The 17885-nt window shown below is 44.4% G+C and overlaps 1 protein-coding gene and 1 pseudogene across 2 annotated transcripts in view; one reads left to right on the forward strand and one right to left on the reverse strand.

Moving 5' to 3' along the window:
• The window catches only part of EHD4 (EH domain containing 4), a 60138-nt gene continuing 42253 nt past the window's right edge, over positions 1–17885 (forward strand). The window contains exons 1-2 of the mRNA XM_084632741.1: positions 1–251; positions 16081–16257. Coding sequence (XP_084488867.1) covers positions 22–251; positions 16081–16257 — 407 coding nt within the window. The 5' untranslated portion in view covers positions 1–21. The remainder of the gene's footprint in view (positions 252–16080; positions 16258–17885) is intronic.
• Positions 14709–15284, reverse strand: LOC311521445 (small ribosomal subunit protein eS10 pseudogene; annotated as a pseudogene). The gene has a single exon. The product of its transcript is annotated as a small ribosomal subunit protein eS10 pseudogene (transcript).

Raw genomic sequence — 17885 nt, forward strand, 5'->3', positions numbered from 1 at the left:
GCTGCGGGCGGCGAGGTCGGGATGTTCAGCTGGATGGGGAAGCAGGCGGGCGGGGGCGAGCGGGCCGGCGACCCGGTGCAGACGGTGACCGGGGGGCTGAAGCAGCTGTACACGCGGCGGCTGCAGCCGCTCGAGGACTATTACCGCTTCCAGGACTTCCACTCGCCCGCGCTGGAGGAGGCCGACTTCGACAACAAGCCCATGGTGCTGCTGGTGGGGCAGTACAGCACGGGCAAGACCACCTTCATCCGGTAAATACCCCCCCGCCCCCCATTGCCAGCCTGCCTCCGCCCCCCGGTAAATACTGCCCCATTGCCAGCCTGCCTGCCTTCCGCCCCCCCGGGAAATACCGCCCCATTGCCAGCCAGCCTGCCTGCCTCCCGCCCCCCCGGGAAATACCGCCCCATTGCCAGCCTGCCTGCCTTCCGCCCCCCCCGGGAAATACCGCCCCATTGCCAGCCTGCCTGCCTTCCGCCCCCCCGGGAAATACCGCCCCATTGCCAGCCTGCCTGCCTTCCGCCCCCCCGGGAAATACCGCCCCATTGCCAGCCTGCCTGCCTCCCGCCTTCACTCGGTAAATCCCCCCCGCCGCCGTTCCTCCCTCCGGTAAATACTGCCTCATTGCCTGCCTGCCTTCCTTCCTTCCGCCTTCACTTGGTAAATACCCCCCCACTGCCCATCCTTCCTTTCTCCCTTCCTCCAGTAAATACCGCCCTATTGCGAGCCTGCCTGCCTGCCTTCCTCCCGCCTTCATCCAGTAAATACGCCCCCACTGCCCACCTTCAGTTGGTAAATACCCCCCTGCCGCCCTTCCTTCCTCCCTCCCTCTCTCCGGTAAATACCACCCCATTGCCGGCCTGACTTCCTCCCGCCTTCATCTGGTAAAGACCCCCCTCCAGTGTTCGTCTTCATCCGGCAAATACCCCCGGCCCCCCGCCACTGCCCACCTAAGTGAAAATTCCTTGCCTCAGTCCAGTAGCGGTCCCTTGATACACCCCTTCATTTATAAATAACCCCATTGAGGGTAAATGTCCCCTTTCCTTCCTCATTTGGTAAATACCCCCCACAGGGGTAAATACCTTCCACTGTATACCCACGGGAACAACATAGACACATAGCCCACCACCAGTGTAGTTGCCCCCTGTGCCTGAGCTTCATGCTGTAAAGACTTCAGCATCTGGGTTAAATACCTCCTTGGCCCTCCTGCCAGCACACAGTTTCATACAGTAAATGCCCCCTAACTACCTACTCTTGCATGCACTGTGGTCATGCCCCCTGTCACTTTCCTTTCATACAGTATCTATTTCACACCTACACTGAATGATTGGTTCCCTGCCTCTTCATCTTCATATGATAAATACTCCTCACCCTGTCATTTCCACCCTCACCTGGTAAATACCGCGTTGGCCCTGCTGCCTATCTGTTAAATAATCCTCCATCTGCCCCCTGCACTTGGATAAAAATACCCTTTCATGTGGTATTTTTCATGTGGGTGAACAAACCTACCATTTTCATACAGTAACACACTTATTATCCTTGAACAGTAACACACCTCTAGAGTAAATGCGGGGTGGAAAGTTGAGAGGCCTGTCACTCAAATGAAGACAATAACCTTGATGGCTGACGCAGAACAAGCTCCAAGATGTGGCTTGTGTTATCATGAAAGGGCAAGTGAAAACATCTCCACTGGGTGGACAGGTGGAACAAGTTTGCTTGGATGGGGGCAGGGCTGAAAAATGTGGAGTATGTAGAAAAGTGCATACACATGGTTTGAAAGTACTTTAAAAGAAAATAAAAACGTAACATGTATTAACTACCTGTTCCATCTTAAAGCCACAAAGCAAGTAGCATTGGTGTATTGAGTGAGGCAGGACCTTTTGTCTGTTGACATGCAAATTAACTAATCAGTCTAAACCAGGGGTAGGCAAACTTTTGGCCCGAGGGCCACATCTAGGTGGGGAAATTGTATGTAGGGCCCTGAATGTAGGGCTGGGGCAGGGGGTTGGGGTGTGGGAGGGAATGTGGCGTGTGGGAGGGGGTGCGGTGTGCAGGAAGGGGCTCAAGACAAGCGGTGTGGGGTGTAGGAGGGGTGTGGCAGGGGGTTGGAGTGCAGGGGGGGTACGGAGTGCGGGAGGGGGCTCAAGGCAGGGGGTTGGGGTGCAGGAGGTGTTCAGGGTGCGGGCTCCGGCCTGGTGCCGCTTACCTCGAGCGGCTCCGGGGTGGCAGTGGTGCGCGGGGCTAAGGCAGGCTTCCTGCCTGCCTTGGCCCCACGCTGCTCCCAGAAGTGGCCAGAATGTCCGGCAATGGCTCCTGAGGGTGGAGTGGGGCAGGCAGTTCTGCTGCACACTGCCCTTGCTTGTGGGTACCACCTCTGAAGCTCCCATGGGCCGCGGTTCCCCATTCCTGGCCAATGGGAGCTGCGGGGGGCAGTGCCTCCAGGCGAGGGCAGCGCACGGAGCCCTCTGCCCCCCCCCCTTCACCTCCCCAGGGGCTGCAGGGATGTAGTGCCGGCCTTAGCCCCACTGTGCCAAGGGGCTGGCAATCCCACGGGCCGGATTGAAAAACCTGACTGGCTGGATCCAGCCTGCTGGCCATAGTTTGCCCTCCCCTGGTAAGCCTTCTGTTGTGTTATCACTGTATTGGAGAGTAAAGCTTTTCTAAATGTCTGCAAAATATGATATTTAAATTTGATGTACATTTCTGAATTTTTACAGCACTCTGTCGTTTTGTTTTTGCCTTCCTGTTTGAGGACGCTGTCTCATGGTTTTTTGTACTGATGAGAAGGAATATGTGTTGTTTTCCATTTACTGTAATGTTTTTCTAGTTTGTTTCAATAGACAGTAGTTACTGAGAGTTAATATAGTGTGCATCAGCAGTCAAGTGTAAAAAACCTAAAAGCTGTTCAGCCCATAGTGCTAGTTTTGGTGTTGCATTCACATGCAAGATCCAGATTTGCGAGTGACTCTGGAACTTCTGTTTCTGTGGCCGATAGATTTCAGACCCCTCAGAAAGGTAGCACATGTACATTAAGTTGTACGTAGGCATATGCCACTCTGCTCTTTCTTGAGTTTAGTATAAGTAAGATTGCACCTGGGTAGGAGGTAAGATCTTTTAGAAGTGGTAGTTTTATGAAATATAGTTCTGTGGAGATAGCGAACTTCGAAGGAAATGGGACCCAACAATTCTATATCAGTGATCACTATGATGTCTTGCTCAGGACACCCAGAACTCTGAGCAACTGTGTTACACCTCTGCCTTAGCAAGAGTGAGAGCTTTGCCACTGCTAAGCTGTTTGTCAGTTTCCTGACACACCAGCCTGTCTGTCTTTCCAACAAACTCATCAAAACTCTACCAGTGTAAACTTTCAGGAAGCAATCAGTGAAGCCCAGTTCCTGACTTCTCCGGAGACATCTCCCTGCAGTGTCCAGTCCCTCTGACTGGACAGTCTCAGAAATTGTTCGGTGTCTCCAAAGAGAGAGTGCACACATCAGACTGTAGGTTAGCTGAAAACTCACCCTTCACTTTCATACACGGTACTGAGATAGTTTTGTAATAAAACAAGAATAAGTTTATTAACAAAGAAGAGAGATTTTATTGACAATAAACAAGAGAAAAAGAGATAGATATGGTTGCAAATAAAACAACACATTTTCTTGTGACTAAAACTTAATCTTAGCGATCTTTGCCTAAGCGGTTTTCTTACATCAAGTTGTCAGCATCTCCCCAGGCTAAGAGAATGCAACTTTCACATGCTCACAAGGTGCTGTCCCCTAAGTGATGGGTAACTAAAATATCTTTTTGCTCCCCTTTTATTACTCAGAGTCCATTGTCTCTGCTTCAAGAACCAGGAAGACTTCCTGGGGTGCAGATTCTGTCCCATGCTGTGATGGTTCAGTGGTCTTCTCCCTTGCTCATTTAGCTTGATGGCTTTGTTTACATTATATGTAAATGTACTTCCATTGTCCTCTGCCTGTAACCAAGTTGGTCAGACATATATAATTATATATATTGCAATATATATGTGTAGAGAGAGAGTATATAATCTGTACATATATCACACAATGGCTTTCAGGACTAGTGTGTCACCAGTACACCTTTGAGATATATATATGACCATACCAAATTCACAGTCCATTTTGGTCAATTTCACAGTCATAGGATTTTAAAAATTGTAAATTTCATGATTTCAGCTATTTAAATCTGAAATTTCATGGTGTTGTAATTGTAGGGGACCTGACCCAAAAAGGAGTTGTGGAGGGGGGGGGGTCGCAAAGATTATTGTGGGGATGCTGCTACCCTTACTTCTGCGCTGCTGCTGCTGGCAGTGGTGCTGTCTTCAGAGCTGGGCAGCTGGAGAGCGGCATCTGCTGACCAGGAGCCCAGCTCTGAAGGCAGCACCACTGCCAGCAGCAGCGCAGAAGTAAGAATGGCATGGTATGGTGTTGCCACCCTTACTTCTGCATTGCTGCCTGCAGAGCTGGGCCTTCAGTCAGCTGCTGCCACTCTCCAACTGCCCAGCGTTGAAGGCAGCAATGCAGAAGTAAGGGTGGCATGGTATGGTATTGCCACCCTTACTTTTGTGCTGCTGCTGGTGTGGTGCCGCCTTCAGAGCTGGGTGCCCAGCCAACAGCCTCCGCTCTCCATCCACCAGCTGCCACTCTCCGGACACCCAGCTCTGAAGGCAGCGCAGAACTAAAGGTGGCAATACTGTGGCCCCCCTAAAATAACCTTGTGACCCCCCCTGAAAGTCCCTTTTTGGTCAGGACCCCCAATTTGAGAAACTCTGGTCTCCCCCATGAAATCTGTGTAGTATAATGTAAAAGCACCCAAAAGACCAGATTTCACGGGAGACCAGATTTCACGGTCCATGACATGTTTTTCATGGCCATGAATTTGGTAGGGCTCTAGATCAGTGGTTCCCAAACTGGGGTTCACAAAATGTTACAGGGGGTTCTTGGGGAAAAATTTCCTAATGGCGGACTGAGCTGTCCATAGGGACCCCGGGCAGTACGGGGCCGGCAGGCCCTTAGGGACTTCCAAGAGCTCAGCAGATCAAAGCAAGCATATCTATCACACTGAGGAGATTTAAACTTCAAGACTCCTTATACGAAATAGAAAGGGAGGTGGATTTTTTTTTTTTTTTTTTTTTTGCTGTTTTTAAAACTAAATAGGCTGCTGGTGTTGTTTTTAAATTATTATGAAGAACAAATTTAAGCTTTGTTTGTTTGCCTGGACTGCTCAAGACCTGAATGCTTGTGTAGGAGGAACTCTTTGAGTTGGCTTCTTAAATACCTTCATGTTGTTTCACATCTGATACTTCTTGATGAAACACAGGAGCCAGAGGTGCTGTTATACCAATAAATTAAATAATAAATTAAAGGGGAAAAGGCAAAATACCACATTTATTGTGAATACAGAAAGAATCATAGTAAGCAGTTAGTTATAGTTATAACATTCCATTCAATCTCATATTTATTCATACATTCATTCATACACACACACAGACAAAGGTTCTGCGAGGTTGTTATCATAGTTACCAGCCTTAGAGTTGCTCATGCCAAGCCACTGACCAGGTGGCCTGGACATGAGGAGGGAGCAGGGCCTTGTCAGATGCTCATCTGATGCTCCTGGAAGTTGGTTTTCAGAATCAGACCCCCAAAGTTCTCACTGTCTAGAGTCCATTTTTATAGGAATTTCTTCCTATGCCAGTCTATGGGAATTGCTTCATAATGCAGATAGCACATTCCTGACGGCTCTGTGCTGCTAGATGTTATCTTGTTCTTTGGTTCTCCCATTCTTGAGGCTGTTGGGTGGATTCCAGTCTGCCCTCCGGGGGTTCTCTGGTTATTTCCACTTGATGCCTTCTTCAGCCGATGGACACTGGATTCTGAGGCTGGCACCTCCCTGATCATTCAGTTATTATCCACACCAAGCATCCATCCACATACATCCTCTATCTCTATTTTAATCACAATTGTTAATACAGCAAAAGGGCGGGGAGTCTCTGGGTGCTGTTTCTGTTTTTACAGAGTATTGCTTTGAGTCTCTCTCTCTGTGAATTGCTTTGAGAACAGACTCTGTCTTAGAATGTACTAACGCAATTAGCAGCTTGCAAGTTTCACACATAGAGGGAGAGAAACAGTACCAAAAAGCAAGAAACCTCTTAATTAGTAATACCCTGGAATTTAAACGATGGGGAATCAAACTCATTTGTGATTTTAATACAGAACTTCTTTAATATGATCCAACAGTGCCAGTATGGGGGGGCGATGAGGGTCACGTGCTGCCCTTGTGTCGGCGCCACACCCCCTCCCACCGGATCCCTCCCCTTTTTCTCCAGCAGTGCCCCCCCACCCCCCCCAGGGTGCGCGGGGGCTTTGACCCCGCACCCCTTTTTTCTACTGGTGCCTCTGATAAAAGCCTTGTCTTATAACAGGCTTAATCAAAAGTCATACAAGCTACAAAAGTGAGATCTTGGAAGAGTGTTGCCATTTTCATAATGTAATAAAAATACTGTAATGATAAATAAAAATTAATAAATAGTGAATGTAATAAGCATGTCCTAAAAACAAATTTTATATTTCTAAGATCACTGCTTTTATAATTTATGCTGAGGTAAGGGAGAAAATCCCTGGAAATATTCATTTTTAGGAGGGGGTTCACAAGACTTGACATTTTAGTGAAAGAGGTTCACGGGTTGTTAAAGTTTGGGAACCACTATATTATGGCAACAATGTGCTGGGGCAATGAGTTTGTCAGGCCTGATGTAAGTTACACTATGTGTGAGCTCTCTGCCTCTTGGCCTTGAAGGGCTTGTGGGTCACAATCACCTTAAAGATATTAAACTTTTTGTGAGCTGCCCTGTATAAGACATAGTACTATTTACAATTAAATATTCTCGCAATGACTTTTTTAAAAAATGTGGGCTAGGTTCAGCATTTTTCCTGTTGCCTTTCCTGTCGTTCCTGTTTCTCCTGTTACTTCAAACACTTGTTTGGTAATTACTTTACAATTATGTACAGGGCATGACCTTGCAAATACGTACCCGAGCATGAAAATGTCTGCATTTCCCCACATGTTAATTATACAAAGTTGCTAGTGTTTTTTGCATTCTTCATAAATTGCACTGAAAATTTGCTTTTTTCAAGTACAGTAACTTAAAACTGTCCAAGGAACATTGTAGAGGTGAGGATCAAATTTTAATCTGCTTTTTATATCTGCAAGGTTCATGAAAGTCCTGCTTTAAATTCTACAAAACTTTTTTTCTTATTCTCTCAGTATCAACAGATTATAATTTACTTGCAACCCTACAATAACAAACTATGTTTTTTCTCTTTTAACATAGGCCAAGATCCTACAGACACTTATACCCATATTTATCCCTACTCATCCGAACAGTTCAACTGTCTTCAAATATTTAAATAGCAAGTCAGTTTTCTCTTCTCTTATTTACAGCTACCCACTGGAAGCTTGAAACTGAATTTGGTTTCTTTAGTGATTATTGCTTCCACCCAGCAAACTCTTATATACAGTTTAATTTTACTCAGCTGAATAAATTGAGTGTATGCATAAGTGTTTGCAGAATTAAGAATTAGGACATAATTAGGTAAGGAAACCAAATTCATCTTTGGGCTCCCAAAGGGTAGGTGCAGATAAGAGAAGTGGAAAAGTTATTTGTATTTTAAGGCTATTTGTGAAAAATAGTTTATTGTCCAAACATTGCTCTGTGCTCACATAAACTTTTTTTTTTTTTTTAAGTTAAAATCTGCTTTGTGGGTTTGGAGTCTGTGTAATATATTTCCAAATCAATGTATTACTTGACTTAAGGGCAAATTTAAGTTAGAGCAAATATTTCATGGATCTTCAGGTTTTCTGTACTCTTTGTTTTGAATTCAAGGGATAGTTTTGGAAAATAAACATAAAGTTTTAACATTCCAATATTCCTTGCAGGGCTTTTAAAAAAAATATTTTTGGTGCCACCTTCTTGTATGTTATGTGCTTTTAGCTTAACTCTATTCCCTACAATGTTTAGTAATGTAGTTAACTGCTGTGAGTGTAGAGCTTGGGCAGAGAGAAGGGAAAAATATTATTTTATTATAAATAAATAATGGCTGGTAAATTTTTTCTTCCAGCTGGTTTTTCACAAGTAAACTTTGATTTACACCTGAAGTCATAAATCCATACTGTTCCTGCTTTCTTCTGCATTTAATGCTCTGCTTCCTCAAGAAGGATTGAGATTTAAAAGGTGGAGAACCACTTTACCCCAGAAAAATACTACTTATGCAGTCTTTTCTACTGAGTCAGCAAAACACTTAACTTTTAAATATGTGAGTAGTCCCACTGAAGACACTTGCTTAAAGTAGCACATGCCTATATGTTTTGCCTGATTGGGAGCTTAATGAATGAAGGAAGTAGGTAAGGATCATATGAGTGCTGGTTGTTGTGACTTAGTGTTAGATTCATGTCATATGCAAAAGTTTTGGTTTTAGTCAACCTGAATGCAATTTTTTGCATTGTTTACAGTCAGTATATAGTCACTTTTAAATTTAGACATAGACAAATATGTAAAGTTATGGTTCCAGGTGCTATTTTCCCCCTCCCCTTACAAACTCCCCAAACACTAACTCCTCAACACCAAGCCTATACCGAATGAAAGTAGATAAAGGAATGCTGTCAAGATTTCAAACAATTTGAACAAATCTCTACATGTTTCTAATAACACTTCAGCTGCACCCTTGATACTGTTGACGCATTTTGCACTTAGTGCAAATGACCAGTTTAGTTTTATTATCCTATCTGGTTATTGTGTAGTAGTACAGTATTGATTGTTTGAGCATTTGATACTGCCAGAGAATGTCTAAAGAAGTATATAATTTAAAAAACAAACCAAACAAAATGTATTTTTAATTCAAATAATAAATCCAGCAAAAATTCCTATTCATCATCCTCCCCCTGTTTTGTTTTTTAGGAAAAACTATCTTTATTTTAGGTTTAAACTGTGTAACAGCATACCCTTAATCCTTCTATTAGTCTCTCAGTTTGTCATGGTTACTATAAAGAAGGAAGGAACTACTGTGCATTCAGTACCTTTTCTCAAGAGTATGCAAAACAATTTTTGTTTTTGAAGGTGGAGGGAAATAGGGACAATTGACAATTTGTTATATCAAACAGGAACTAGCCCTTATGCTTTTGTAGTCAGCTGTGGTGTTTATTTTTTTTTCCTATTTAATGATCAAATAAATTTCTACCCTATTCTAAAATCTTGTTGCATCGAGTTTCATTTTGATATCAATGTTAGGTTTAAGCATTCTTATACTACTAAATAGATGTATTTTAAAACTAGAAGGGTCTGACTTTTTTTAAAACTAATCAAAGCAAGGAAATTCAGAATTAAAGCTAAAAGAAAAGGAGGACTTGTGGCACCTTAAAGCTGTTTCTCTCCTTAGTCTGCCAAGTTGAGCTTTGTTAATACATTCAGTATTAAGCAAATGGTGCAATGGTACACTGAACTTTTTTTGTTCCCCATAGCCAGTGTCAAGAATTGAGGCAAGATTTTAAACATTTTTTTCAAAGTTACACTTTCAAAATGTGGGAGCATATAAAATCTCGGGTTTGCAAAGGGTATATGAGTATATTTAACCCGATTGTGGGGAAGAACTGACAATGACCCTGTGTCTATCATGGTCCGGATAAGATTTCTGATACTTTTTAATCTCTGTGGATTTGTAAAGATTAAATTTGTCTTTCACTGACATCAGATGTCATGAGTTTTCATTCAGAGCAGATTTTCCACACTTAAACAAACATCCTCTGCCTGGACTAAAGAGCCCAGTTCATAAAACAAAAAGAGAGGTTTTGTGACTGTTAGCTATTTTGAGTGGAGTGGCCCTGAGGGAGGAAAGAAGCTTTCCATTGTGTCTCCACATGTACTAACAATTGCTAGCTAGAGTATCCTTGCTTAATGTTGCTGAGAAGCAGTTAGCTTGTGCTAATGCAGTAGTTCAGCATAGCTGAAGCAATGCACTTTAAAGGTTGATTACCATGTCATGAGCTCTGCCTAATTCGTAGCACATCTAATTTTGAAATGAAGTTTCCCACAGTTTGCCTTCAAGTTCTGCAATGACGTCTTGGGAAGACCTTACAGAATTCATTTTAAGGGCAGGAAGGCTGCACCTCATGTAGAAGCAAAACTTGCAGTCCACAGGATATGTGTGGCATGAACTACAGTAGTCTGTCTGTGAGACACATGCTATTTTTAAATAGTCTTCCTGTAAACTCTTGGACTCCTTCTCTAGTGATCTTTGCTGACAAGGCCATGAGGTTACTGGTGTTATAAATCTGGGTGTTTTCCTGTGTTAACATAATGTATTGTACAAAAACCACTAGTTTTTTACGTAGCGAGACTGCCCTCTCCTTTCATGTGGCTGGGTGAAAATGGTGTTTTTACATTGAGAGGAAGCATGCTAAAACTACTTGCAACTGGTAGTCAAGATCTGGTTCTGTTCTGGACTCTGCCACAGACTTGCTGTATGACTGTGAGCCAGTCACTTAACCTCTTTGCCTCATTTTTTCTGTTTGCAGATATTCATAATATCTGTCTTACCAGGATGTTACATATGTATCTTCACTTCTTCAGTATTTCTAGTGTGCAGTGGGTCTCCTGGAGCAGGTCCTCAAAGAATAAATCCTGAAGCACTTACATGAGAGGAAAGTGATCAGGAACAGTCAGCATGGATTCACCAAGGGAAGGTCATGCCTGACTAATGTAATCATTGCCTTCTATGATGAGATTACTGGTTCTGTGGATGAAGGGAAAGCAGTGGATGTATTGTATCTTGACTTTAGCAAAGCTTTTGACACGGTCTCCCACAGTATTCTTGTCAGCAAATTAAAGAAGTATGGGCTGGATGAATGCACTATAAGGTGGGTAGAAAGTTGGCTAGATTGTCGGGCTCAACGGGTAGTGATCAATGGCTCCATGTCTAGTTGGCAGCCGGTGTCAAGTGGAGTGCCCCAGGGGTCGGTCCTGGGGCCGGTTTTGTTCAATATCTTCATAAATGATCTGGAGGGTGGTGTGGATTGCACTCTCAGCAAATTTGCGGATGATACTAAACTGGGAGGAGTGGTAGATACGCTGGAGGGCAGGGATAGGATACAGAGGGACCTAGACAAATTGGAGGATTGGGCCAAAAGAAATCTGATGAGGTTCAATAAGGATAAGTGCAGGGTCCTGCACTTAGGACGGAAGAACCCAATGCACAGGTACAGGCTAGGGACCGAATGGCTAGGCAGCAGTTCTGTGGAAAAGGACCTAGGGGTGACAGTGGACGAGAAGCTGGATATGAGTCAGCAGTATGCCCTTGTTGCCAAGAAGGCCAATGGCATTTTGAGATCTATAAGTAGGGGCATAGCGAGCAGATCGAGGGACGTGATCGTCCCCCTCTATTTGACATTGGTGAGGCCTCATCTGGAGTACTGTGTCCAGTTTTGGGCCCCACACTACAAGAAGGATGTGGAGAAATTGGAAAGAGTCCAGCGAAGGGCAACAAAAATGATTAGGGGTCTGGAACACATGAGTTATGAGGAGAGGCTGAGGGAACTAGGATTGTTTAGTCTGCGGAAGAGAAGAATGAAGGGGGATTTGATAGCTGCTTTCAACTACCTGAAAGGGGGTTCCAAAGAGGATGGCTCTAGACTGTTCTCAATGGTAGCAGATGACAGAACGAGGAGTAATGGTCTCAAGTTGCAGTGGGGGAGGTTTAGATTGGATATTAGGAAAAACTTTTTCACTAAGAGGGTGGTGAAATACTGGAATGCGTTACCTAGGGAGGTGGTAGAATCTCCTTCCTTAGAGGTTTTTAAGGTCAGGCTTGACAAAGCCCTAGCTGGGATGATTTAACTGGGAATTGGTCCTGCTTCGAGCAGGGGGTTGGACTAGATGACCTTCTGGGGTCCCTTCCAACCCTGATATTCTATGATTCTATGATTTGATAGCTGCTTTCAACTACCTGAGAGGTAGTTCCAGAGAGGATGGTTCTAGACTATTCTCAGTGGTGGAAGAGAACAGGACAAGGAGTAATGGTCTCAAGTTGCAGTGGGGGAGGTTTAGGTTGGATATTAGGAAAAACTTTTTCACTAGGAGGGTGGTGAAACACTGGAATGCGTTACCTAGGGAGGTGGTGGAATCTCCTTCCTTAGAAATTTTTAAGGTCAGGCTTGACAAAGCCCTGGCTGGGATGATTTAATTGGGGATCGGTCCTGCTTTTGAGCAGGGGGTTGGACTAGATGACCTCCTGAGGTCCCTTCCAACCCTGATATTCTATGATTCTGTGATTCCTCAGAGACCTGTGGCTTCATCTATGTGGCTCTGATTTGCAGAACTGGGGATTAAGATTGTTGCTGCCACTTTGTAAGCTTTATGTTGTATGTGTCACCATCTTCTGAATCACCATCTTCCATCAGCAGGAGTCTCTGGAAATGCTGTTTCATAGCAAAATAGGAGACTTGGAACCAAAAATAGAGACTCTTTTTGAAGAAGAGCAACACCAGTGAAAAGGAAATTGTTATTTGAAAACAAAATATACTTGATCTATGGAACTCACTGCTGCAGCTACTGATTCAAATAATTTTAGATTAAAAAAGATTAATACACTAGCATCTGGAGTTACAAGTGTTATCTAAGGACTAGATGCTGCAAGTGGATCCATGTGGGTGTAGGGATGTGCAGATCCATTTTTAGGATTTAGACCTTAGCTACAATAGTGTAAGGCAGGGATGGCCAACTTGTGGCTCTGGAGCCATACACTCCTCCTTGTATAGGCACCGACTCCAGGGCTGGAGCTACAGGCACCAACTTTCTAATGTGCCCGGGGGGGGGGGGGGGTTCACTGCTCAACCCTTGGCTCTGCCACAGGCCCTGCCCCCACTCCACCCCTTCCCATGCCCTCCCCTGAGTCTGCAGTGCTGTCACTCCTCCCCATCACCCCCAGAACCTCCTGCACACCATGAAACAGATGATTGGCAGGTGTGGGGAGGGAGCGGGAGGTGCTGATGGGGCAGTGCTGCTGGTGGGCAGGAGGTACTGGGAGCCGGGGGTGAAGGGAAGCTGATGGGGAGGCTGCTGACAAATTACGGTGGCTCTTTGGCAATGTACATTGGTAAATTCTGGCTCCTTTTCAGGCTCAGGTTGGCCACACCTGGTATAAGGGCTATTCATTTTCATATATCTGGGCATAAAGTGATCATCTCCTGAGCTGAAGAATGCATACTATTCTCTCTCTGCACCCCCACCTCTGCCAAATAAATAACATAAGCATGGCGTTGTCCAGTTTTGCAGGTGCATGAAGCAGAAGCTGGTATAAGTCACTCCTGGAAGCAGAATAATGTACTTAATGGACTTTGGTCTGTTCTGATACGTTAGTAAATAGGAGGCTCAGGGAGAGAAGCTCTCTCCTAATCTTTTGGCTCTTACATGTCCTCTTGCTGGTTTTGGTCTGTATGAGCAAAGGGTTCTTAGAATTTCACTTAAAATAATAGTTCTTCCCTTCTTCCATTCCTCCAGTTTTTAGACCTCATGTAAGACGATGCAGTTGTTCCCTGTAGCTTATACAGTAAGAGTTTGGTGCTATTGGAGCAAGTTTACCAAGGCTGGTGAAGAGATTCTATTTCATAGCTATCATAGTCTTAGTTCCTTGATTTTACTTCTTTGTACCAATATTATAAAGCTTTGGTTGTTTGGGTTCTGTTGAACTGAAGGCAGAGTGAAACAGGAAACAGATATAGGTGTGAGGTTTTTTGCAGGAGTGGTGGGTGAAATTCTGTGGGCTGCGTTGTGCAGGAGGTCAGACTAGATGATCATAATGGTCCCGTCTAACCTAAATATCTATGAATTGTTTAACAAGCGGAAAAGCTCCGTGGAATGTATATGCAGCTACAGCAGCCTTGAAGTAAGGCTAAATTAGTGCAGTTTTACAAAATGACACACAACCTACCAAACCATTGCTAGCTATTGACCTCACAGTAGCAACCTTGTCCAGGTTCCCACCCATTGAATGCTCAGAGCATTCTGCCATTGGCTGTCAGAGCAATGGTACTACCACTAAAGCCTGAAGAATTGTCTTGATAGGTTCAATTTTGATTATTTTAAGCTGTTGACTATGGCAATCTGCAAATGTGCCCTAAATTGTAGTTAGCCATGATTGGCTTTAAATACACCAATACTTGGGAAACCCATGGACCTAGTAATTCTTGATTAATCAGGTTCTCTTTGTTTGAGGGAGAATCTTGAAATACTAAATCCTCAATTGTTTTCATAGGTGCAACTTTTCAAGGGTATTTCTAGGGTAGTTCTGCTGTTTATATTATGAACAGGGAGTTAGAGCATAATTTTCTTGAAGCTAAGCAGGGCTGATTGTAGTTGTTCTTTCCTTCTCTGAATCTGGAAAAATGGGTAAGCCAGTGTATGCTGCAAAAGCACGTTACTTAATAAACTGAATAGGTATAGGGAATCTTTTGCTGTTAATATTGGCCTCGAATCAGGAATACCTCCTCATTCAGAAAAGCATGGAAGCCTGTCCTCAACCTTTAAGCATGTGCTTAAGTTCCATTGAAAATAAGCACTTAAGCTGGTCCATGAAGGAGGCTGTCCTGCCTTTGTCTGTAGCCTATCCTTAGTGATTCGGCAGGAGATGGAAAACTCATCATAATGCTTTTTGAGATTTTCACCTATTTTATTATACACAAAAACATGACCAGAGAATTCTAATGAGGAGGCTGACCACGTCCATGACTGAATCTACCTCTAAACTGGAATTCAGTAGCTGCTCCAGCACCAGCCTCAGCCTTTTAGTCAGCACCAAGTGGAGCGGTACTGCGTCTGTAGGTATCTCTGTCAGCCTCTCTCCGAGTAAGACGAGCAGGGCGTTCACCTTCCAGACCTTTGGGCTGCGGTCTGCCAGTCTCAGCGCGGCTACAGCACAGGGTGACAAGCACAATCTCGGGGTAGATGAAGATAATCACGCAAATACTGGATACCCTCGTTGGTCAGATACCAGTAAAAGTGCCTCCAAGCAAACTTCTCCTTCACATAGCCACGCGATTTCAGTGACTGCATGGCTTTCATGACATGGAGGTTGGGCACATTCTTGTCTTCCAGCTCTGGGTGTTTAGGCATGTGAACGTCTTTCTTGGCCACCATCACTCCCTCCTTAAAAAGGAGTTTGTAGATGGCAATCTGGTTCTTCTTGGGCATCAACATCGTGGTGCTAGCAGTAAGCCCGAGAGCTGGAAAGCTAGGCAATTGTGCAAACAGGAAGGAAATTGTCTTCAACTGAGATGCATATATGTGTCCGAGGGCAGAAATTAGTTCTGCAGTTGGAACTTAGTTAACAATTCTGTTATGCAATTCAGACTCAAATTCATCTCCTGCTCCCCCATGTGTTGGCTCTACAGGTGTTAACAGAAGAAAAGTTTAATCATGTATGTTACTAAAATCAGCAGATATGGCTGTGAATTCAGCTAGCAGTCAGGTCTGATCAGGAAGTTGGTGTCGTTTTCACATGATCGCTTTTCTGACCATACCCACAAGTTTAAAAACCTCTCTCTATAGGCCTTGCTGTTAGCAGCACACATACAAACTTAAATACACAAGTGCTAAATGAGACTTCCTAATGTATGCATTGCTGTATTTGCTGGCAGCAGTCATGTGCAGCAGCATACCTTGAATTAACTACAACTTTGTGTAGTCATGCTTGAGTCACTTGTAGCCATAACTGGTGAAGTGAATCTTATAGTTGAGGGCATGTTTTTATCTATGGTTTTACAGGGGAGGATTGACTTTCATTATTTTGACTTTATCGGCTTTTTGTGAAAAGTTGGAATTCCAGCTTTACACTCTGACATCTATTTCTAGCCAAAAAAAATAGTGAAATGCATAAAAAGTTAGTCCCTGATGGTTGGACTGAGGGGGTATATGTCTCTTGAATTTTATTTCTTTATTTTAATTATAAAGAAAATGGCAATTTTTTTTAACCGAAGTGCTTGCTTATCTTCCCTTTCCTTTTTATAATTCCCCTTTCCTAGGTACCTATTAGAACAGGACTTTCCAGGCATGAGGATTGGTCCAGAGCCTACCACAGATTCTTTCATTGCTGTGATGCATGGAGATGCAGAAGGGAGTACTCCTGGAAATGCATTAGTTGTGGACCCCAAGAAGCCATTTCGTAAACTCAGCCGCTTTGGAAACGCTTTTTTGAACAGGTAAGGGCAGGCTCGTTGCTGGGTTTTTGTTTTTAAGTTTAAAGTTCCATCTGTCTCACCTTCTCTATGACATTTACTAAGACTACTCATTTTCTGCTATATTCCTTTTTAACAAGGCAAATGATGCATATTCAAATACAGCAACCAGCAGTTGGGAATTGTTATATAAATTAATATCTAAAGATTAAAATACCATATAGTGAATTTTTAACGTGGAGCTGAACGTGTCCAATCACAACAGTTGACTGTGAAGGGAGAGAACATGCAGTAAACAAACATTTTAATGGTGGTCCAGACTACACAAAAATATAAATATGGTATATGTTCAGTTACAGGAACTGTACTTGTCATTATGAAAATTAATTCACAAAAAGCTGCTAAAAGATCTCTTCAGCCAAATGTCTCTTCGGTGTGAGAGTTTAAGCAATACATAACTCTAGAGCAGACTTAGCCCTAGCTGGCCTTCTCTGCCTTAGAGAATGGAACTTGTAGATCAGCACCAGCATAAGTACCAGTAGTGCTGTGTGTCCACACCAGCTATGCTCTTTTAGGTACTGGTTGGTTGTAGTTTTGGTCTGCATCCATTATTGTGTTCTTTTACATCGTTACTTTTGTGCTGCCCTCTGGATACCACAGTTCCTGGCACAGCCCTCTAAAGCAGTGGTCTCTGGAGATTTAAAAGACCTCCTAACAAGGACAACATATAAAAAATTCCACGTGATTTGTGTGCACTTCCAAGCTGCAAGTGATGAATTTTGACGAGTGGAATAGATGAAGACAGCCTTCAAGGGTTTTGATAAGACAGCGTAGTACTGGGGTTTGGGTGGTGTATTATCATTTCATTTTGCATAATTGTGGGATCTTTAACTGGTTGTAAGCCTTGCAGCCTGGAGCACATAGTACTCCTGGGGGAATTCTGCATCACTGCGTATGTGCAGAATTTATTTCCCCTGCAGATTTCTTTGCTTCCCTGCAGAAAAATAACTTTCTGACAGGGAAGCAAAGGGAATCTACAAGAGCGGTCATGCGACCCTCCCCAGCAGTATGTTTCGAGTGCCCAGGGCAGCCAGCAGAGAGGTAAATCTCTGTGGGCAGGAGACAGGACTGGGGAAGACCCAGCTGGTGGCTCCTATCCTGCACCGGGCTCAGCTGCTAATCACAGCTAGCCTGGGGTGGACGGGACTTCCTCTTCTCCTGCACAGCATCTGGGGCCAGGTTAGACCCACCGCCAGATTTCTCCCCCAGCTGCAGGAAGCTCTGCATACTCTCCCCCCGGCCTGCCCACATACACTTCCTGCACCCATCTTTCCTCAACTGCAGGGGGAGGGATCCCTGTACATGGAGCTGCTCCCCTATCCGCCCAACCCCTGTGCATCCAGACCCCCTCATACCCAGACCCTCTTGCTGAGCCCCACTCCCCCTGCATCTGAACCATCCCAACGAGCCAGCTGGATCCCCACCCCACTGAGCCCCAGACAGTTTGCACCTGGATGCCCACTCCCCCCCAGCATCTGGACCTCCAGTGAGCCCCCTACACCCAGACTCCCTTGCTATACTCTATTCCCCCCCACCCATACAACACCCCCGCTGAATCCCAACCACCTTCACCTGGACCCTCCTGCAGAGTC

Source organism: Lepidochelys olivacea (genome assembly GCF_965140295.1).
Source record: "Lepidochelys olivacea isolate rLepOli2 genome assembly, chromosome: 6".
NCBI lineage: Eukaryota > Metazoa > Chordata > Testudines > Cheloniidae > Lepidochelys > Lepidochelys olivacea.